The sequence below is a fragment of the Strix aluco genome, chromosome 2 (genome assembly GCF_031877795.1).
Source record: "Strix aluco isolate bStrAlu1 chromosome 2, bStrAlu1.hap1, whole genome shotgun sequence".
In the NCBI taxonomy this organism is placed as follows: domain Eukaryota; kingdom Metazoa; phylum Chordata; class Aves; order Strigiformes; family Strigidae; genus Strix; species Strix aluco.
Window position 1 is genome coordinate 129,859,311 of NC_133932.1, and position 21,601 is coordinate 129,880,911.

At 47.4% G+C, this 21,601-nt stretch overlaps 1 protein-coding gene across 3 annotated transcripts in view; it reads right to left on the reverse strand.

Annotated features, from left to right (window-relative positions):
- The window catches only part of RAB30 (RAB30, member RAS oncogene family), a 65,088-nt gene that overhangs the window by 16,226 nt on the left and 27,261 nt on the right, over window positions 1–21,601 (reverse strand). For 2 of the 3 annotated variants that reach the window (XM_074816325.1, XM_074816323.1), the window contains exons 2-3: window positions 6,421–6,521; window positions 4,878–4,961 (exon numbers count right to left, since the gene is read on the reverse strand). In XM_074816325.1, the coding sequence (XP_074672426.1) occupies window positions 4,878–4,961; window positions 6,421–6,513 (177 nt within the window). In that variant the 5' untranslated portion in view covers window positions 6,514–6,521. Of the gene's footprint in view, window positions 1–4,877; window positions 4,962–6,420; window positions 6,522–12,949; window positions 13,079–21,601 lie in introns of those variants that run through there. The other variant, XM_074816324.1, reaches the window with a different exon arrangement.

The window sequence follows — 21,601 nt, forward strand, 5'->3', positions numbered from 1 at the left end:
GTTATCCTGAGAGGATGCACTGATGGGTGGAAACCACAGGATTGAACAAGGAGTTCAGCTGAAGGCTGATCAAGGGCTCTAACACGTTTCCTCTCTACAGCTTCAGCAATCTCACCCAGTTTCTTGCTGCCTGCCTTCCCAACATGTAGAACTGGTTGACATGTCCTTAACTGTATCAAAGAGGTCATGAGTGTTTGCCAAATATTCTGCGTCCAGGAAGACAACATACATTTCCCAATACAAACTAAATTCATACTGTTTTTATAATATGACCATCTGATAGTTTTTGGTGGGTCATCAAAACCTCAGTTCTTCAAAAAGGCAAAGAAACAAACATCCTAAATTAAACCATTTCAGTATAAAAGAGTACTTCTCTGCTTCAGCTTCTATTTTTTTAAGGCACCCCTCCCTGAAATTAAATATGTGAAAGGATGATTTCCAGCCAGAATCCTGTGTACTTTGGGAAGAAAAAGCTAAAGTATTTGAGATTTTTTCCATATATTCAGCAGCCTGTAACAGAGAAAACCTTATTCTTGCCCAGTTCCAAAGTCAAACTATGCCAGATACTCATCATAAATGTGTTAGTTTGAAATGAGAGCTCCCAGTAGAAGCTTTCAGACGTGGGGTATGATTTTGAAAAAGTACATTTTTGCAGAGAACGTAACTTGTGGCTGGCTTACAACTCCTGGGCACCTTTGTGCTTAACCTCTTGGCACAGTTGTGTTTAAATGGCTGAACCTGGCACCTACAGAAGTGACATACAAAACCAGAAGTGAAATTACTTGCACATGAAATTCAGATAACAAACGAGCCCCTGTTAAAACAAATGGCATTTGCTGAAGTTCAACAAGGCCAACTGCCAGGTCCTGCACATGGGTCGAAGCAATCCCAAGCACAAACACGGGCTGGGCGATGAGTGGATTGAGAGCAGCCCTGTGGAGAAGGATTTGGGGGTATTAGTGGATGAAAAACTCACTATGAGCCCACAACGTGTGCTCGCAGCCCAGCAAGCCAACTGCATCCTGGGCTGCATGAAGAGAAGTGTGGCCAGCAGGTCGAGGCTGGGGATTCTCTCCCTCTACTCTGCTCTGGTGAGTCCCCACCTGCAGTGCTGTGTCCAGCTCTAGGGCCCCCAACATAAGAAGGACATGGACCTGCTCAAGCGGGTCCAGAAGAGGCCACAAAGATGATCAGGGGGCTGGAGCACCTCCCTGTGAGGACAGGCTGAGAGAGTTGGGGGTGTTCAGCCTGGAGAAGAGAAGGCTCTGGGGAGACCTTACAGCAGCCTCCCAGTACTTAAAGGGGGTACAGGAAAGATGGGGAGGGACTCTATCAAGGAGTATAGCAACAAGACAAGGGGTAATGGTTTTAAACTCAAATAGCACAGATTTACACTAGATATAAAGAAGAAATTCTTTCCTGTGCGGGTGGTGAGACACTGGCACAGGTTGCCCAGAGAAACTGTGGCTGCCCCCTCCCTGGAAGTGTTCAAGGCCAGGTTGGACGGGGCTTTGAGCAACCTGGGCTAGTGGAAGGTGTCCCTGCCCATGGCAGGGGCGTTGGAACTAGATGATCTTTAAGGTGCCTTGCAACTCAAACCATTCTATGATTCTATAAAACCAACTCCAAACTCTGGCATATGGAAAAATACAGATAATTTTGTTGTTGCTCTGCTATTTTCTTATTGGCTACAGTCATGAGTCTACCTGTGAACTGGGTGCAGAAAGCAGCAAAGAGCCCCCAACCTTACAGCCACTGATAAACTCTTCCTGCACACAGAATACACATCTCACTTCAGCCCACTGATTATTTCTGCCAAATAAAATATTTTACAGCAACCATTTTACTTGTACCATTTTTTCAGACAACCCAAAGGACAGTGCCTGACTCAGCCTCCAGAAAACCTAGATGTTTATCTTCTTGGAGCCAGCTGATGTTTCCCACTCTCCCACCATTTGCACATAGATTTAGCTTTATGTATATGAACAGTTCCACCAAGTGCAATAATATCACAGGTCCATATAGCACAGCCCTCTGTCTGCAGGACTGAGGATGCTTAGCTTTGACCTGCATAACTGCTTTCTACTTGGCTAAAATTTGTGTAGCCTCTTCGTACAGGTGGTATACATATTTTTGGTTTTATTAGGAAAGGCCAGGCAGATCAAAAGCCCCCTCAACAGCACAGTGCTGTCTCAGCTCATCTGTCAGCAAGCTTTAGTAGCCACTCATATCCAATATGGCTCACACACAGCTTTTATGCCTGCAAGTCCCCCTCCACAGACTTTCAAATGCAATTTTGAAAGGTGGGAAGTATTTTTCCCCAGAAATCTATAATTTATTTTCAAGTCTGAAAAGCTTTTTGGTAAACAGCTCTGCTCTCTCATCCTGGATCCCAGCAGACATGCAGCAGATGCTGCCCGGCACAGAAGTGGAGTCATGGCTTGGGCACTGTTAAATGAGCTAACAGTGAGAGAAGCACCTTGTTTGACTGAGATGTCATTTTTATTGCTCTGTGCTCTGACTCATTCCTGCTTTTCCTGCTCATTAAATGTTTATTCTCACTAGCACCATTTACTCAAAAAGTTTGGCTGTAAGATCACTCCCTGAAAGTAATCCGTTTGCCTTTCAGATGCTGGAAGGGTCATTCAAACACCCAGATCTATCATACTAAGCTTCCTCCCAAGCTTGGTCATTGTGGCTGAGCAACAGTGACTCTAATTTATTCCACTGGTGGGGTTGGGAGAGGGAGTTTGGTTTATCAACTCATTATTTGCTATGTGAAATATAGCTGGTATACCAGCTACCAATTGGGGCTGAAACGTAAGCCGGCCCCAAGGTGTTTAAGAGAGCTGCTTGGGTGAACACTTGTGCATTCACCAGGCATTTGCAGAGCAGCAGGGGTTTACCACACTGATGAATTTTCATTTAGCTTGTAAAGCTTCCCTAAACCATCCTTGCCCCTTAGACAGCCCATGTTGGCACAACTGCTCCCAACATTCTCTTAAGGAGTTTGCATCCTCAGTCCAAGCTAGTCTTAAAACAGGATTATGTCATGGGAGCAACAAGACAAACAGACAAATCCTTAGGGTGAGTTCATCTGTCCAAAAACCAGACCTCAGATATAAACAATGTTTTTAAGGCTCCATCTGTACCTGACAGGGAACCAGGTGCTTGGAAAGGAAAGGTGTCTAAAGTGGATGGGATTCATCTTCAAGATTACTTTTCTCTCTCCATTGACCAAAACAATTTTGAGACAGCTAGTTCAAGCCAGGTTTATAAGGGAAAAAAAGAATTCCACCTTCAGTGCAATACTTAAGCCATTTACCAGCTTAGATTCTCTGAGCTGCTCCACTGGAGCTGATTTTGGCTGAAAGAAGCATCTCTGCTGTCCGAGGAGTCTGGACAAGCAGCATCTGTGTCTTGACCAACCCTGCCATGCCAGACACCTGCTAATGAACATCACAACCACTGAACTAAGCACCAACATCGCAGGGGCTACACAGGATCCTCACTGCTTTCCTGCCTGCTGCTCTGTCCCACTTTCACAGCCATGTGCTGAATATTAACTCTGTCTTTATCAGGTGAAGGTATTCACACCTCTTGTCCTTCACCTGCTCAGACTGGAAGGTCTTCTGATCAAGGACCATCACTTGCCATAGGTTTGTACATCTCCTCACACAGCGGGGTGGCAGCCTGCTGACATGATCATGGCTTTTAAAATCTGTCCTAAACTTACAAATACACCACCTGATTTCCTTCATAAAAATCTCTCTGTGCTGACATAAAGGTTAAAAAAATCCAAGGCTGAAAACCAGCACAAGTCTACTGTTTCCATCCCATCGCTTACACAAGCTTAAAAACTGGTCTAGATGTCACATCCAGCCATGGTCCCACTGCTGCTGCTCTCCTAGTTGCTCACTACTAGATTTGATGAAGGCAGCAAGGGGAAACCCACTATTTTTCACTTCGAGGCCCCTCGATTTAATGTAGGCAGAGTAATTCTAGGAGCAGGTCAGGGACTCCGGACACCTTACCATGAGAGGCTCAGATAACCATACTCTTCTCTCATCTCTTGAACATCACAGTAGGTCTAGCAAAATCTCTACTAATGAATAAAGTGGCGCCAGCCAACATCTCTGGGCGCTGCAACCCAACCATGGATCCCATTAGAGCATGAGATTGGCCCCCAGTGTGTTTTGGCTCAGGCAAACCAGCTCTCTGCCAAGCAATGCTCAGGCAGTTTAGGAGTCAGCACAGGATAAGGACAGTTTCCCAGCAGCAGTTTGGTTGCAACCACCCTATTTTGGAGAGTGAAAGAGTTAATAATATGGAGGACATTGCCCTTCTCAATTCAACCTGTTGACTGAAGCACCGGTATTGTGATCGTCTCCTCTTCTCCCAAATCCGTAACTCAGCAGAAGTGGAAGATGAGCCTTTGTTGTGCAGAACTGCACAAGTCCAGAAGCCTGCTCTCCCCAAGGGCCATCTTGGGAGCTCACAGAAGACCGTCATCATGCATATCCCAGAGGGAATGCAACAGATTTCTTCTTACCAGAAATGCTGTGAGCAGAAGTTGCACTGAAACACTTCTTTGTGCTTTCTCAACCCCAGCCAGGCACGATTTTATTGTCTCCTAAGCAAGGACAGAGTTTTGCAAGATCTCCCCTTTCTATTTTCTCCCTTAGAGTAGGTTCACTGTTACGATCCTGATGGAGGTTGTGGAGGAGCACAACGATTGTTAGACCCAGCACTGCCTGAGCCATGCCAGACAGCCCTGTGCTCCCCCATGTGCCTTCCAGCAGTGGGAGGGCTGCAGCAAGAAACCTCAGCTATGACACTGCCACATAAGTTTACACTTAAAACCATGAGGCTCCTACCTTTACTTTTTCACCATTTATCTCCACAGTTTTAATCATAAAGTCAACCCCAATCGTGGCTCCTTGACCCGGTGGGAAAAGTCCCTGAAAGAAAACAAGAATTTCATTAAGCAGTTTTCTGTAGCAAGACAAAACTCTCTCCGGGTGCTAATTCTGACCCTTTTCTATCCTCAAAACTATTCCTCCCCTGCGCCCTTCCCTAGACACTTATTTCCATCATATTTCTAGAGGAAAATGTGACATTTCCCCAGTACAAAAGTTCAACCGCACAGTGTTTTCATTGCCTACGCGTCCCTAGCTGTGTAGCAAATCGCTGACTTGAGAGGTGGGAAAACAGAAGAAAAAGAGGATGCATACAGGAAAAAAGGGAGGGGAAAAGCTCTTACGCTTCTGCACAGCTGGCAGAGGCGGGGGAAGGGTAGATGGAGATCCTCTGTCCCACTTCCCAATGCCTTGAAAGAGATGGGAGCGCCTGTGTGGGACGAGATGCCTTTGTTCCTGCAACCTCACACCTTCCCTCTCCCCTCCACCACACGCCACGCCACGGGAAGGCATTTCTGGCAGCTCCCAGCACCAGGGTCATATCCCTGCACAGCATTTCAGGAGCAAAGCACGGAACCAGCCACTTACTGGTGCCACAACAATGGCAAGGACCAGCATCACGCTGGTGGTCTTTGTAGCACCATTGGAAATGAGCAACAGCAAACAAACCAAAAAAATAAATAGAGCTTTTTGATTTCTGGTGTCTAGCTCTACAAAGTCATGTTGATTTTGGGGCACATCCATTCCCTACAGCAGCTGTGCTGTCAAAGCACAAGCAGAAGTGACCACAGACTTTTGGGGTTAACCCTTTGGGATTGACTAGGTGTATTGCCACCAGCTGTCACATGCAGTTGGAGAGTGTTTAAGATCACCACAACTTTAAAACTGAAATTAACAGTGAAGGGGAAAACTGCTGACAATTCCTAATGGAGACTACAACAAAAATACCCCAATTTATGTTTTATAGTGCATCAGGCAAAACCTTCTCTTACTCCAGATCACAGAAGCCTGGTCCTTTCCCTGTTGTTCTGCCACAAAAAAGGTCTGGTGTTTAACAGAAGACACTGGATTGACAGGCCAGGGCCCAGATTATTTAATTATCTGCTAATGACAAATAACAGGGAGAGCTTTGTGCAGCAAGGGGGAGAAGGCACTTAGGAGCACTCTAGGAGACATGCTGTTCCTTATAACCACTCCAGAGCACCTCCAAATCAGGAGGAGTCGTCCCAGCAGCTTTCAGAGGGGACTTTCCACCTTCAGAGAGGGATAAGCTTTCTCCAACGCAAGATCCCCAACAGGGCCAAGTAGACCATTAGATACTGATGTGCTGCCTGTGCCAGTATGTCACTATAGGTGATGCACACACCAAGTGTGTGGACAACAAAATGATTTGGAGCCACGACACCAGCAGAGTCCTCAGCACACAGCTATAGGCTCCATTCTCCCATCCCAGTGCTGTCCCCACCCCAATGTCCCATGTCCAAGAGGCAGCCAACCTTACCTGAGTGAAGCGACGGACTAAGCAGGTCTTCCCCACACCGGCGTTGCCAATTAAAACAATTTTGAAGAGGAAATCATAATCTTCCATACTCATTTACGCAGCTGCAAGAGAGACAGAAAGTGCAACATGTGAACCAAGGCCGTGGGGAAATGCCCTTATATTCTGGCAGAACTTTATTCCTCCAAATATTCAGAACAAAGGTCTCCTGGCACATGCATGGCTCCTCAGATAAGGGAGAAGAGACCTTCCCACTTTGAGCTGGGGCATCCACATAGTCCAAAGTCAGCTGCTGCGAAACCTCAGCCACGTTTTGGCTTTCGCACCATCTCACCTGGCTGCCCATGAATTAGAGATGCTAGTTTTCAGCTTCCCAAGCAGCGCTCCACGAGCCCAAGCCACCATTTCCCAGGTTTCCCCAAATGTTTGTTTCGCTTTTAACTATATCAGCTCCAATGTGGACTTTGCCACATTGTCCAAGGGCATCGCATAATTTATTTTTGTTAGGGCAATACCCAGAAACCCCCCATGAGTTCCTCCAGGTGGGCGCTAGGTACCCACAGAGCAGAGCTAGGGCACATATGAGGGCAGAACAGATCAGGAAATTAAAATAGTTATAAAATAAAAGCAGCAGCGTTTGCCTTAAAGACAAAATGAGACCATTTGCTAAAATCGTAGATGGGAGTGGAGTAACAGTTTGGATGAAGTACAGTAAGAGAGTTTTTTTAAAAAGAAATAATAGATGTTATTAGGAGTATTGCTACTACTATAATTTTCTTTAGTTTTGTGAGGGTAGCTTGCTTGGTGTAAAGCTCAAATAGGAAGTGAACACAGAGGAGCCTGGTGGGAGAACCCAGCACACATCCCTCCACCAACTCCAACCTCCTTGGCAGGATGCAGAGACTGACGTTTTAGCAATGTCATGGGAATGGGCAGGGTTGTCTACACAGAGGAAGACCTACAGGGCCTCCTTAGGCCACTCGAACTATGGAAAGGACCTAACAGATAAATGCAGTTTGCTGCAGCTGAGCAAGGCATGAGGGATGAGTATCCACACCTCCATCTCCAGTCCACTCAAGGGTACCATCAAAATCGTGACCAGAGATGGGGTCTGTAACCTTCAAGAAAAGCAACAACAGGCAGAAGAGACTAGGAGATTTTAGGCAGACAGAAAAACCTGCAAAAGGGCAGTGTCCAAACCCAGCTGTGTCCAGGACCCCCCAGATATTATATAGAATTATCTAGGTTGGAAAAGACCTTGAAGATCATCTAGTCCAACCATTAACCTAACACTGACTGTTCTCAACTCCACCAGATCCCTCAGCGCTATATCGACCCTACTCTTAAACACCTCCAGGGATGGGGACTCCACCACCTCTCTGGGCAGCCCATTCCAACACCTAACAACTCCTTCTGGAAAGAAATGCTTCCTAATATCTAGTCTAAACCTTCACTGGCACAACTTGAGGCCATTACCTCTTGTCTTATCACTCATTACTTGGTTAAAGAGGCTCATCCCCAGCTCTCTGCAACCTCCTTTCAGGTAGTTGTAGAGGGCGATGAGGTCTCCCCTCAGCCTCCTCTTCTCCAGACTAAACAACCCCAGTTCCCTCAGCCGCTCCTCGTACGACATGTGCTCCAGACCCTTCACCAGCTTCGTTGCCCTTCTCTGGACACGCTCGAGTCATTCAATGTCCTTTTTGGAGTGAGGGGCCCAAAACTGAACACAGGAATCGAAGTGCAGCCTCACCAGTGCCGAGTACAGGGGTAAGATCCCTTCCCTGTCCCTGCTGGCCACGCTATTGCTGATACAAGCCAGGATGCCATTGGCCTTCTTGGCCACCTGGGCACACTGCTGGCTCATGTTCAGCCGTCTGTCAATCAACACGCCCAGGTCCCTCTCTGACTGGCCATGTGTGGTGTCAAAGACCTGTTCTCAAGACTGGTCTGGGGTAACAGCATAAAAGACTTCCATAAAGATTTACAAGCCATTGGTTGAAATACTGGGTAAGCTGATACCTGAGCAATGGTACCTAACCCACCAGTACCTACAGGTTAGGCACTGGATGAAGAGATAGAGCCAAAGATGGGAAGCACAGGAGATGGGGGGGGGGGGGGAGGGGAAGTAATGAAAAATAGTATTAGGAAATTACTACCCTCAGTGAAGCCCCAGAATGCTTAGAGGGTTTTTACAGAGCTGACAAAGGGAGCAAACGCAGCACAGGTAAAACAAGCTTCCCACGCTCAGCCCCAAGGCAGAGTGCCCTCTCCCGTTGCCTCCAAAGGTCTTTCCTTGGGAGCAAGGTTCATTGCCACCCTGCTGTGGCTGCACACCAGAAGGCCCCAGCTACAGACCCCGGTCCCACCATACAGCTGCGACAGGCTTATAGTCAAACAGCCAGAGAGTAAAAGATAAAACTGAGACAGTCTGGGTCTGCCTGGCAGGGCACACTGAAACAGCTCTCCAAGCATCACTGAGAGCCTGGTGGACCTGAAGGCAAGAGGTGGAAGACTGACTCAGCTGCTTCACGTCTATGTGACCCTTGGCCTTTCCAGCAGCCTAAAAAAAGGGTAACCACAGCAATTAGTGACTAATGATCTGCATCACATCAGCAGATGGGTAGCAGGGACACAGCTGAGTCACTACACAGATAACGTCACTTCGCCTGGGCCAGTGACGGTGTAGCACTTGCCCTGCTGCTGCTATGCTGAGCTGGAGCTATGGTCCCCTGCAAAGCACCACCAAACAGCAGCAGCTGGAGCTGTCCTGAGGATGCTCTAACCTCACCTTGCTCCAACACGCAAGACCTTGCAGCTCCCTCCTATCTCTTAATACAGTGAAAGAGTGGGACCTTAAAATGCAGCCTCAAAAAATGCCCTTTTTTATTTTCTGGGGTTATTTTGTGTAATCGTTTTGTATCTCCATGCCTGGCTTTCCCAGAGTGGGACTGGATTACAACAGTATTAAGAACATGGTGACAGTGCTCTTACAATGAAGGCTAAATGTTAATGTATGGTTTCAAACTTTCACACTAGCCAACATGAAGAAAAACATGATCATCTACTAAAAGCTATTTCAAGACTAACAAGACTTACTCAGCACTGGATAATTATTCCTGGCATGCTTCAAATCCCAGAGGGCACTGCTCCCCCCTGGAGGGATTTCAGTTCTATTACTTGTACCCTAAACAATCCAAAATTCAAATTTATCTTCTCAGGAAGCTTAAAAATAAACTTCCTCTGCAGATCTTTATGCTCAGAAACACTAAATGGCTTGGACATACCCTAGAGTTATGTCTGATCCTCTTCATTAGGCTCCAAAACTAATCAGATGTGATAATGACCTCAAACGGGAACTGGAAGATGAGCCAAGGCCATAAACCAAACAACATAATGATGCAATTAAATGCCAGAACTGAAGAGACACAAAAGTGGGGACACAGGAGGGGAGAAAGCAATGGAAGCAACAAGGAAGAGAGAGAAGTGATTTAGGAGGTGGAGCAGGCAGGTGAGGTTGACCATCACTGCCCTATCACCCCAGTCACCCAAATTGGTGTTTCTCTCTGATGTGCATACACACTAACCCACCATGCCATCAGCGCTGAACACAGAAACATTGCATCAGTTACTGTTACGAAATCTTCTCCTGCAAGCCAAGACTCTCGGCCAAGTGACCTTTGCTGCTGACTCAGGCTCACGCAACCCTCCCTCTCCCCAGAGAAAAATGTGTCTCAACCTCTGCCCGGCTTGCCACAGCTAGGGAATGTGCATCTCAGCAACACATCACACTTTGAATTATATGCTTAAAAAAATTGCAGAGTGCAACTTTTGTTTGTTTTTGTTTTCTTGGGGTTTTTTGTGGGGTTGGTTTTTTCTCCTTTCTGTTTTCTCGTGTTTGCAGGTGCAGGGCTCTGCCTTGCATCCCTGCAGTGGTTTAAAGCACTGGGCTGCAGCTGCCTGTCCCACCCTTTGGCTGAGACAAGACCCTGCAGCAAGAGCAGGGGATGGGATGCCTGTCCATGCCTCAGCCACCCCTCACCACATTCATTTAAGCCATGAACAGGGCTGACTACAGCACAGAGACATGCCCTATCATGAGATGAAGCAGGAGCAGAGCTTGAGGCTGGCAGCAGGGCAGAAAATTGGGTTTCACGGCTGTTTTTGCCAGGGGTGGTTTACACACCTTGCATCCCAAGCAGCCCCTGTGGCTCATGACCACCACCCCCCCCACCCCCACACCCCCCCCTCCTCCGCCAGGCTGTTCCCACCAGCCTTGCAGGGATCTCTTTCACAGGGTTTTACTTCACTTGTGTCGCTGCTCTGCTCCACTCCATCACATGGCTCCATGCACGGTCACTGTGGGCAGGAACAAGGGGCCAGGAGGGGTAAATTGAAGCAGGGCAACCACCCAGAGGGGTGGTCCATCAGCAGGAATGCAGCTGAGGGATGGCAGGACATGTTTTAGGCTTAGCTGGTTTTCTTTACTTGGGCAAGACAACACGGTAAACGATCTTGGTATTTTTCAATTATTAATTCTAATTCAGCCAAAAGACTGGTGAAATCCACCCACAACAAAAGCACAGGGGCCATGGGCTTTCACCTCTCCTTCCCCCCATGCAGGCTTGTACAAACAAGCTCCAGCTCCCATGGAGACACCTGAAAAAGGAGACACAGAAGCTGTGGGCTGCCTTCCCCAGGCAGCAAGCACTGCTGCAAAGACAGATGCACACCAGTCCTTCCCATTTCTCCCAGTGTCTTGATTGCTAGAAACTCTCCCATAGCGTGGTCAGCAGGACTTGGTCCTCTGTTTCACCCTGCCATGGGCTCTTCACTGCCTGTAGATGTGGGACAGCAGCACAGATGATGGAGGAGAAAGACACATTCCCACCTGCTTCTCTTGTTCACCTCAAGTCACAAGGCAAGGAGTTTATTTACAGTAAACACATACTTCAGGGAATAAGATATCCAGGTATGTTTTCATTTATTCCCTTACATGATATTCTCTCCCTGCATTTGCTCCATTCACCTCTTAGCTCTCCCTGATCCACTTTGGTTTACTTAAGTGTTTATAATCTGAACCAATTATTTTATTTTTGTAGTGTTTTGTCACCAATTAGTTTGGAAGGTCACAGAGGGTCCCTCTTCATCTCTGACCATGTCAAGCTCATCCTCTAGGTATCAATTAAGTGGCAGAAACACAATGCAAAGGTTCAAATACTACCTGGGAGACATGAATGACTTTGGAGTGATCAAGTTCTCCCTCAAACAGATGAAACCACTATTCCGCCTGTCCCTCATCAGCTTTTACACCAGCACCAGTCTTTGCACAAAACAACCAGCAAGTATGAGTGAGGTTTTTAACTGATAAAGACATCTCTGGCACTTCACCTCTTGACTCCTTTGTTTAAGACAACCTTCCACCTCCGGGAATGATCAGAGCAGGCTCTATGATGATGATTTTGCCCCAGTTTTCACAGAATCACAGAATCATCTAGGTTGGACAAGACCTTGAAGATCATCTAGTCCAACCATTAACCTAACACTGACCGTTCTCAACTCCACCAGATCCCTCAGCGCTATATCGACCCTACTCTTAAACACCTCCAGGGATGGGGACTCCACCACTGCCCTGGGCAGCCCATTCCAACACCTAACAACCCCTTCTGGAAAGAAATACTTCCTAATATCTAGTCTAAACCTTCCCTGGTGCAACTTGAGGCCATTACCTCTTGTCCTCTTGCTTGTTACTTGGTTAAAGAGGCTCATCCCCAGCTCTCTGCAACCTCCTTTCAGGTAGCTGTAGAAGGTGATGAGGTCTCCCCTCAGCCTCCTCTTCTCCAGACTAAACAACCCCAGTTCCCTCAGCCGCTCCTCGTACGACATGTGCTCCAGACCCTGCACCAGCTTCGTTGCCCTTCTCTGGACACGCTCGAGTCATTCAATGTCCTTTTTGGAGTGAGGGGCCCAAAACTGAACACAGGAATCGAGGTGCAGCCTCACCAGTGCCGAGTACAGGGGTGAGATCACTTCCCTGTCCCTGCTGGCCACGCTATTGCTGATACAAGCCAGGATGCCATTGGCCTTCTTGGCCACCTGGGCACACTGCTGGCTCCTGTTCAGCCGGCTGTCAATCAACACCCCCAGGTCCCTCTCTGACTGGCAGCTCTCCAGCCACTCCTCCCCAAGCCTGTAGCGCTGCTGGGGGTTGTTGTGGCCCAAGTGCGGCACCCGGCATTTGGCCTTATTGAAACTCCTACAGTTGACCTTAGCCCATCGCTCCAGTCTGTCCAGATCTCTCGTAGAGCTTTTTTCTTGGCTCATGGATCCAAAAGTGGAATGGGATACTTCAAAAGAGCAAGTTTTCTCAGCCAACTGCAAGGTGTGCCAACCTCTGCCTGTCTTTTACCCTCCCCGAAGATCATAAGATAACACGTGCTCAAGAAACACAATGGACAGCCTTTGAGTCAAAAAACCTTTCATGTCTAAAGAATGTTTTGACACCTTCATTTTAGAAGAACAAAGCAGAAATAACCTGTTATTTCTAAACCTCCATGGTATCTCAGTCCTCTTCTGAGTTAGAGGTGCAGGAGTCATGGAGCAGCAGTTCACATCTCCACAGGGCCAGGCAACAACTGGAGCGGGGATTGCATTGCACATCATGACATCACCTTCTCTCCCCACCAGTCTCACTCATGGATTTTCATTTCCTGTAGCCTGAAGAAGCATCAGAAGGTTTCGTGGGCATGTCCTGCTTATAAGCCATGGTTAGGGGACCACTGTCCTCAAATTAGAACAGGTCAAATCAGAGCAGGCTTAGTGCAGCCAGGTGATACAGACCCATGCATGGCTAGAAAATCATAGAATCATTTAGGTTGGAAAAAACATTTAAGATCAAGTTTTCCCAATCCGATATCGGGGAGGGTTCTTAAACGATCCCAAGAGGCCGTACAACCTTGTAAGCTTTATTTCACAAAATAACTGATAATAGCGATAGGACAGAGAGAAGAAGAAAGGAAAAGTCAGAATACCTAAGCAAGCAAACAAAAAGGAGAAGCAGCAATACTAATTACCACCACCATGAGTCCAGTCGCGTCCCGTTGGTCCGGTCCCTGTGCAGGCAAGAAGCTTCGGCAAGCGATACAGTGAAGACACCCGAAAAACTAACGCAAGCGAGAAGCTTCACTAGATAGGAGCACGCAGCCCCTATGCGTGGACACCAAGCTCATTTCATATTCCCGCCCCGTGTTCCCCCACATGCGCATGCCCAGGTGTCCACAGTGGTTGTACGGGGCGGGGCGGGCATCGGCCATTGACGCCTTCAGCTTCCGCACGTCCCCCTTGTCCCCTGGCCCTGCGCACACCCGCAGCTTTTCCAGCTCTGGCCGGATTTTGTCCTCCCAACAACGGCCTATGAAATGGCGCGGGGCTGAAACAGACAGCTGCCATCTTACACCGCCCTGCAGCTCGGGGGGTGGGGGAGGTGTGTGTGGGGGTAATGGTGTAACAGCAATGCTGAGACAAAATGGCTGACACAGTCCCTTACACGAGTCCAACCATTAACCTACCACTGCCAAGTCCACCACTAAACCATGTCCCGAAGCACCACATACACGTCTTTTAAGTACCTCCAGGGATGGTGACTGAACCACTGCCCTGGGCAGCCTGTTCCAAAGCTTGATTACCCTTTTGGTGAAGAAATGTTTCCTAATATCCAATCTAAACCTCCCCTGGCACAACCTGAGGCCATTTCCTCTTGTCCTATTGCTTGTTCCTTGGGAAAAGAGACCAACCCCCACCTCGCTACAGCCTCCTTTCTCTAGACTTAATCCCAGTTGCCTCAGTTGCTCCTCATAAGTAAGACTTGTGCTCTGGACCCTTCACCAGCCTCATTGCCCTTCTCTGGACATGCTCCAGCACCTCTATGTCATTCCTCTAGTGAGGGGCCCAAAACTGAACACAGTATTTGAGGTGTGGCCTCACCAGGGCCAAGTAGAGGGGGACAATCACTTCCCTAGTCCTGCTGGCCACACTACTTCTGATACAAGCCAGGATGCTGTTGGCCTTCTTGGCCACCTGGGCACACTGCTGGCTCATGTTCAGACGGCTGTTGACCAACACCCGCAGGTCCTTTTCCACCAGGCAGCTTTCCAGTCACTCTTCCCCAAGCCTGTAGTGTTGCGTGCGGTTGTTGCACCCAAGTGCAGGACCCAGCACTGAGCTTTGTTGAACCTCATACAATTAGCCTTAGCCCATCGCTCCAGCCTGTCCAGATCCCTCTGCAGAGCCTTCCTACCCTCAGCAGATCAACACACCCGCCCAACTTGGTGTCATCTGCAAACTTACTGAGGCTGCACTCGATCCCCACGTCCAGATCATTGATAAAGATATTTAACAGAACTGGCCCCAGTACTGAGCCCTGGGGAACACCACTTGTGACCAGCCACCAGCTGGATGTAACTCCATTTACTACCACTTTTTGGGCCCAGCCATCCAACCAGTTTTCATATCCAGCAAAGAGTGGGGTGAAAAAAAAATCCACACCTGAAAAGGCTTCTGCACATTTAACAATAAAGACTGAAACTATATTAAGCCAGGAATGCTGACAATTTGCACCTCAGCTTTATCCCACCTCAAAACCTCATTTACAACCTACTGCTTCAATCAGACACAGAGAAGGATCTGCAGCCTCTTTCACCTGCTGGATCTAACCAGTAGGTCAGGGTGGATTTTGAAGTATTTATACAGTTCTTAATGAACAAGTATTTTCTGTTCTTCATCATTCAGCAGCTAGAAACAAAAATAAATTTACCTAAACATCTCAGGTTCAAACAGCAGCAGTTATGTATACAGATATTACATTGATTACACATGCCATATGAGCCAGCAAATTCAAAGCTAAGTCTAATATTTCAAGCAGAAAATTATTCCTTGCCAGCCAGAAAATTGCAGGGAACACAGGTCTGGACATGCTGCTGCATTACGTAACTCAGGATAAAATATTTTCATTTCCAAAGCACCAGCCAACTCAAGCAGGCTCCTGCAGTCAGCAAGCATGAACCCAGCTCATGCCCCTCTGCAAACAAGCAGCCTGGATTTTCTTCTGCTCCCTTGCCCACCTTCCTCACTCCTCCTCTCTACAAGGTTTAATTTTGCTTCTATTCACACTGGAAAAATTAAGAGAGACTTCTTCCCCACGAAAGCCTCTGTGCTGCCAGTGGCAAAGCTGCAAGCGCATTGGATCCATGCTCTCAGCTTGGTTCAACATTAAAACTCCAGGGATGTCTTTCCCAAATTCAAGGGAGAAAGATTTACTGCAGGCACCTGGGGTTTCAGAGCCCAGCATTTCCCATCTCCTCCCATCCCACTTGCCATTCCAGGCAAGCAATATCCAGTTGCCTGTGCACTGGCAATACTAAACATGCCTCTTCATCAAGGATGGTCCCTCACAGGAAGGGAGAAGGTCCTGAGTGCAGAAACACCATGCCCAAATGTGATGTCAGAAACACGGCAGCTTTTATCCTGCACACACATCACCTACAGACTATTAATGCATACACCTCCATAGTGCATTGGGCTTGCAGTGTGCTCACAGTACCACGGACAAATTCAGGCTCAGTCAGTCCATCCAACACCTTCAGGAGGCATCAAGCAACTACGCACACAGTGCAGGGAGTGTGGGGCTTCCCTGTGCACAGCAGCCCCATCAGCATTGGCTGACCAGCTGTCCGTCATTCAAAAGTCTAGACACATTTAAAAAAGAGCAAATTGCATCCAAACTTTCCAGATAGAAAAAGCATTATATTATGAAAACTTCAGCCCTACCCTATTTGGAGAGATTCCTGCTTCTCAACCCTTTGCTCAGGGTATTTATCCTACAGAAACCAAGCAAGCTGTGTAGGTACCATGTACCACAGGTATGTTTTATCTCACAGATGTATTTCTATAAATAACAGAAAAAAAGCCAAAGCTGAGGGGTTTTGCATCAATGCCCTCAGAGAGCACACAGCCTTTCCCCTTACCTCTTTCACCACTGGGGAATATTTGCAGCTCACTGGACTACTCTGATCAGGTTACGGCTCATACATTAGTTGGCCTCCAGGAGCTTGTGCAAGTGCTACAGAGGAACTTACTAACCAGCAATTACAGGCACTTCACCATAAAACAAGCAGGTAAACCTAGCACCAATGTCACCCCAAGGAAAAGTCTGGAGCACGAGCTCTGCTTTACTGGCCAGAAAGAGCTCAGGAAAGCAGGATGCTCAGCTGTGATGCCCACACTCAACACGAGAGGGCCCAGCCTTGCCACAGCCCACGGCTGGACACCAGGTCTCCTCACTTCCAGAGATTACTGACTGCAGACTGTCCTGCTTTGCTTAACGGAGGAGGTTACAGATCTCACACTCAGGAGCAGTCTTTGGTTTTTTCACATGTTCACATCCCCTGATGGTGCCAAAGGCTTTGTGTCCATGCTGTCCACCTCTAGGTGAAGTCTTCTGAGGGGCTTTGCTAGTACTGGTGCCAAGAGCAGCGTTCACGCGCATCATTAATCATTTTTTGTTGGATGGTGGAAGGATGGGTCATGTTTGGGTTGGACACATCCTTGAGGATCTCAGTACCGCCAAAGGCTCTTCAGGAGAGACCAGGCAAGTGACAGCTTCTGTGGTCTGGTGTCCTCATTTAACTTTCCCACCTCCTGAAGGAAGGAGAGACTCTGACATTTGTAACGCACTTTGGTGTTGGGAACAGCCATGGAAGTGCAAAATCTCACATGCAGACAGCAAGTTATATTCCATCAAATATAGCTATCTGAGGATTGAACTAGTAATCAGTGATGATTCTCCTCACGCAGATAAATGAACTAATTTGATTTCTGCATTACTTAGGAAAAATGAGATACACACACACACAATACTTGCAAAATAACAAATAGAAAATTAATTTCTTTAGGATTAAAAAAAAAATGCTGACATGCATGTCCACAATGCCGCAACAGTTGCTGATCAAACCACACATCAGCAGCAGCACACCCAGGATGCACATGGTATTTGGGAAACTGTTTCCAAGCATGAGAACAGCCCTGCCCTCCATTACTGGCAGAATCTGGGTTCTGACTGCAAAAAAAAGTCAGTGCAACCTTAACACGTGCTTTTTTAAGACATGCCTGGACATGGACACCCAATACTGCATGCTCAAAACACTCAGTTGACCTTGGCCATGTTTTAGCAAATCATGCAACCACCAAGCTGTATGCTCTGCAGCAACGCATTGTTGCATGGAAGCAGTTAAAGACTCAGCCAGCACAGCAGACAGGCTGACTTCCAAGCATGGAAAACTGCATTGCCAGAAATCCAGCCAAAAAGGCTGTTTTATCTACTCAAAAACAACAGACTCTTCCCAAAGGAAAAAAGCAAATACAAAATGATTTTTTAAAACTACAGCCAAGCATTAACTGGATCATGCCTTGCATGGAAAAGCCAGGAAAGCTTCCTAAGCCCAGCTCTCTACAATGGGAAATAAAGCTCCCACACCCAGACCTGACCCACTGAAATGGGGAAACCCATCAGCACCTTAGGTGAGAATTACTCTGCCTTTATAAACCAGGTGCAGGATGAGGCTGAACCTCAGGTGTCTCCCATGAGCTAGGCAACAATTTTGGGGACAGCAGCCCTACAAGCAGGAAGGCAAAGCAGGAGGAGGAATGATTCGCCTTTAGTGCAGAAAAAAAAAAAAAAAAGGTACGCGCACATCAACCAGGTAAGAGGCAAAGAAATCTCCTGATGCATTAGTTTGCTGGGCTGACATGGGTTTGAGTGGAGTCACAGTCGCACGTGGAGATGTTTTGACACTGGGTGACAGGGTTCTGATAAAACACTTGCAAGATTAGACAGTTTGACACCAATGTTTTTGAAAAGATAGGAGAAAAGCTATCACAACTAAAGGATTTTAATAAAATATTTATGAGAACATCATGACTCAAATGAGGTTGCAAAGTATCATAAGTGTAAGTATGTCATTAACCAATGACATAAGTCCCATAAATGTACTGTGGAAATATGAATACATACATTAGATAGTTTGGGTCATAAAAGAATGTTCAAGAAAAATTTTCTTGAGTTTTAACTACAATGACATGTCTTACTGCTGTTGACCATCTTGTTTTGATTGTGCCAGAGACCGTGGTATGAACAAACTAAAAATTTTTGCTAATAAGGTTTTGGTTTTTAGGAATGTTTTTTAGTTAAAAAAATAAGTACATATTTCCACCTCTTGTTTTCTGCTCAAGTTAGCTTGTGATTTGCCGGGATTTACATCACTTCTCCATCAAACCTAGTAGAAGAAAAAGTAATTAAACCTTATCTAATCTCACTTTCACATGGCTGAGGTCGGTGTCCGGAGAGCTGTGCTTGGTACCCTGCGGGGCCCACAGCACCATGCGTGATACTCCTGTGCAGTGCTGTGCTGTGTTATGCCATGCCACTGGTAAGTGATAAGTTAGCAATCCCAGCAGTAAAGGGAAGAGGTAATAAGCAAGATGAAAATCTTAGAATGATTTGGGTTGGTGTATCGGGTCTGGCTGAGCCAGAATTGGTTTTCCCCTGTAGCAGCCCTCATGGTGCTGTGTTTTATGCTGGGAGCTGGCAGGGTGTTGATAGCACACTGGTGTTGTGGCTACTGCTGAGTAGTGCTTACACAGCACCAAGGCTCTTTCTGACATTTCCCCCACACACAGTGGGACGGGGTGGGCAAGATCTTGGGAGGGGACACAACCAGGACAGCTGACCCGAACTGACCAAAGGGATATTCCATACCATATGATGTCTGCTCAGTATAAAGCTGGGAGAAAGGAGGAAGGGGGTGGGGTCACCCTTGGTCCTCCGAGGCAACCGCTACGCGTATCAGAGCCCTGCTTCCTGAGAAGGCCCGACATCGCCTGTTCATGGGAAGTAGAGAATAAATCTGTTTTCTTTTTTTTGCTTCCGCGCGCGGACCTTTGCTTCGCTTTGCTTATATTAAAACTGCTGTTGTTTTACCCACAAGGGTTGTTTTGTTTTCCTATCTTATTTTCTTTCCCTTCTTTGCCCTATTGAGAAAAAAAGGGGAAGGGGGGGGAAGTGATAGAGCGACTTGGTGGGTACCTGGCATTTAGCCAAGGTCAAACCACCACAGTCTATTTTGGCGCCCAACGTGGGGCGGGACAACGGCAGTTTTATATTAATTGTGCTATAGCTATAGCAGTTAGTAAGCGACAAGCTCTTGTGCTGGTCACGGGTTTGTTTATTGCTCTGCTTATCTTTATTTTGCTAAGCTCGGGAACATGCTGGAAGAAATTGGGAACATCATGAGTGGTTTTATTCTGCAAGCTCCCGAAGTACTTATTAATCCTTATGTTAGCTCTTTGATACTGTTCATTAATGCTATTCGCCTATTGTGGGCTGTGTGGAGCTCGTTAGGTTTTTGGTGTAAGAGAAAGCAAATTTTGGGTGAGAGAATACCAAAATGTGCCCTGAGGCGGCCTGTCCCTGGGTGGCAGGGGGAGTGGAAGGATTTGGGCAGATTCCTAGGACGGTTATCACCTCCTGTAGCCTGGGATCTTACCCCTGAACAGGCAAGCAACCCCGCAAAACTGACACAACACCTGATAGAAGGGTGCCTTGTCTATCCCAATGAAAATCAGCAACTCCTAGCGCTGTACTGGGGCCTGGCCTATGCTTATCGAGCTGCAGTTCAGTGCTCTCAAAGGACTGTGGTGGAAACGGGAACTCAAACAAAAACAATAACAGCAGAGATTGCCCCAGTAGTAAAAAAGAAACAGTGGACAAGGAGAACAACAGGTCCATACCCTCGATTAATAAGGGACGAAAAAGAGGAGGAAGAAGCGGGTCCTTCAGCAAAGGGGTCAGAAGAGGGAATAACAGAACTCAAACAGGAGGCAGAAACTACCCGGTCCCTGACATCATCAGAACTGCGAGATCTGCGGAAAGACTATAGCCGCCAGCCGGGTGAGCGGATTGCTGCCTGGCTGCTTCGATGCTGGGATAATGGGGCTGATGCTCAGCAGCTGGAAGGTAAGGAAGCCCAACAGCTGGGTTCCCTTGCTAGAGATCGAGGAATTGAAAGGGGAATTGGAAAAGAAACAGGAATTTGCAGTCTGTGGAGACGGCTCCTTTCAAGTGTTAAAGCAAGATATCCTTTCAAGGAAGATCTTACGGACAACTCCCCAGGGAAGTGGGCTACTGCGGATGAAGGTGTCCAGTACCTGAGAGAACTAGCAGTGCTGGAAGTCATCTATGGTGATCCGGATAATGATGAAGCCCCTAAAAATCCAGAGGATGTCCTGTGCACACGGGCCATGTGGAGGAAGGTGATTAAAGGTGCACCATCCTCGTATTCTGCGGGCTTGGCTGCGATGTACTATCCAGAAATGGATATGGGAGAAGGACTAAGATGTACGCCAACTGTGGAGGCAGTCTCTTCCTGGCTTCAGAACTTTGAAGAGAGTCTTGGAACCTCCTCATCTCTACGGGCGAGTGCCTTAGATGTCAGGAGCACCCCAAGAAATCGGTCCTCTTCCACCCCAGTCAGAGGGAAAGGGAAACCTAGGCACATGACACGTGGCGAACTTTGGTTCTTCCTGCGTGACCAGGGGGAGGACATGAGGAAGTGGGATGGTCAACCCACCTTCAAATTGGAAGCTCGTGTACATGAATTGCGAGGAAAGACCCCTGCCAAGAAGACAACATCCAAGAAGGTTGTTAATGTAGCTGGCGTGAAACCGCAAGAAAGTAATCAGCGATCTCCCAGATACAGGAAGACTGAGATCACCTCCCTTGGCCCTGATGAAGGAGTTTCCGGCCTGGCACAGCAAGGGTCAGACAGTGAATACTCTGACCAAGAACAGGAATAGAGGGCCCCTGCCTCCAGCCAGGAGGAGGAAAGGGATGATCGGGTGTATTGGACAGTGTGGATTCGATGGCCTGGCACATCAAATCCACAGAAGTACCAGGCTTTAATCGATACCGGGGCACAGTGTACATTAATGCCATCAAGTTATAGAGGGGCAGAACCTATCTGGATCTCAGGAGTGACAGGCGGATGTCAAGAACTGTCAGTACTGGAGGCCGAGGTTAGCTTGACCGGGGATAAGTGGGAAAAACATCCCATTGTAACTGGCCCAGAAGCCCCTT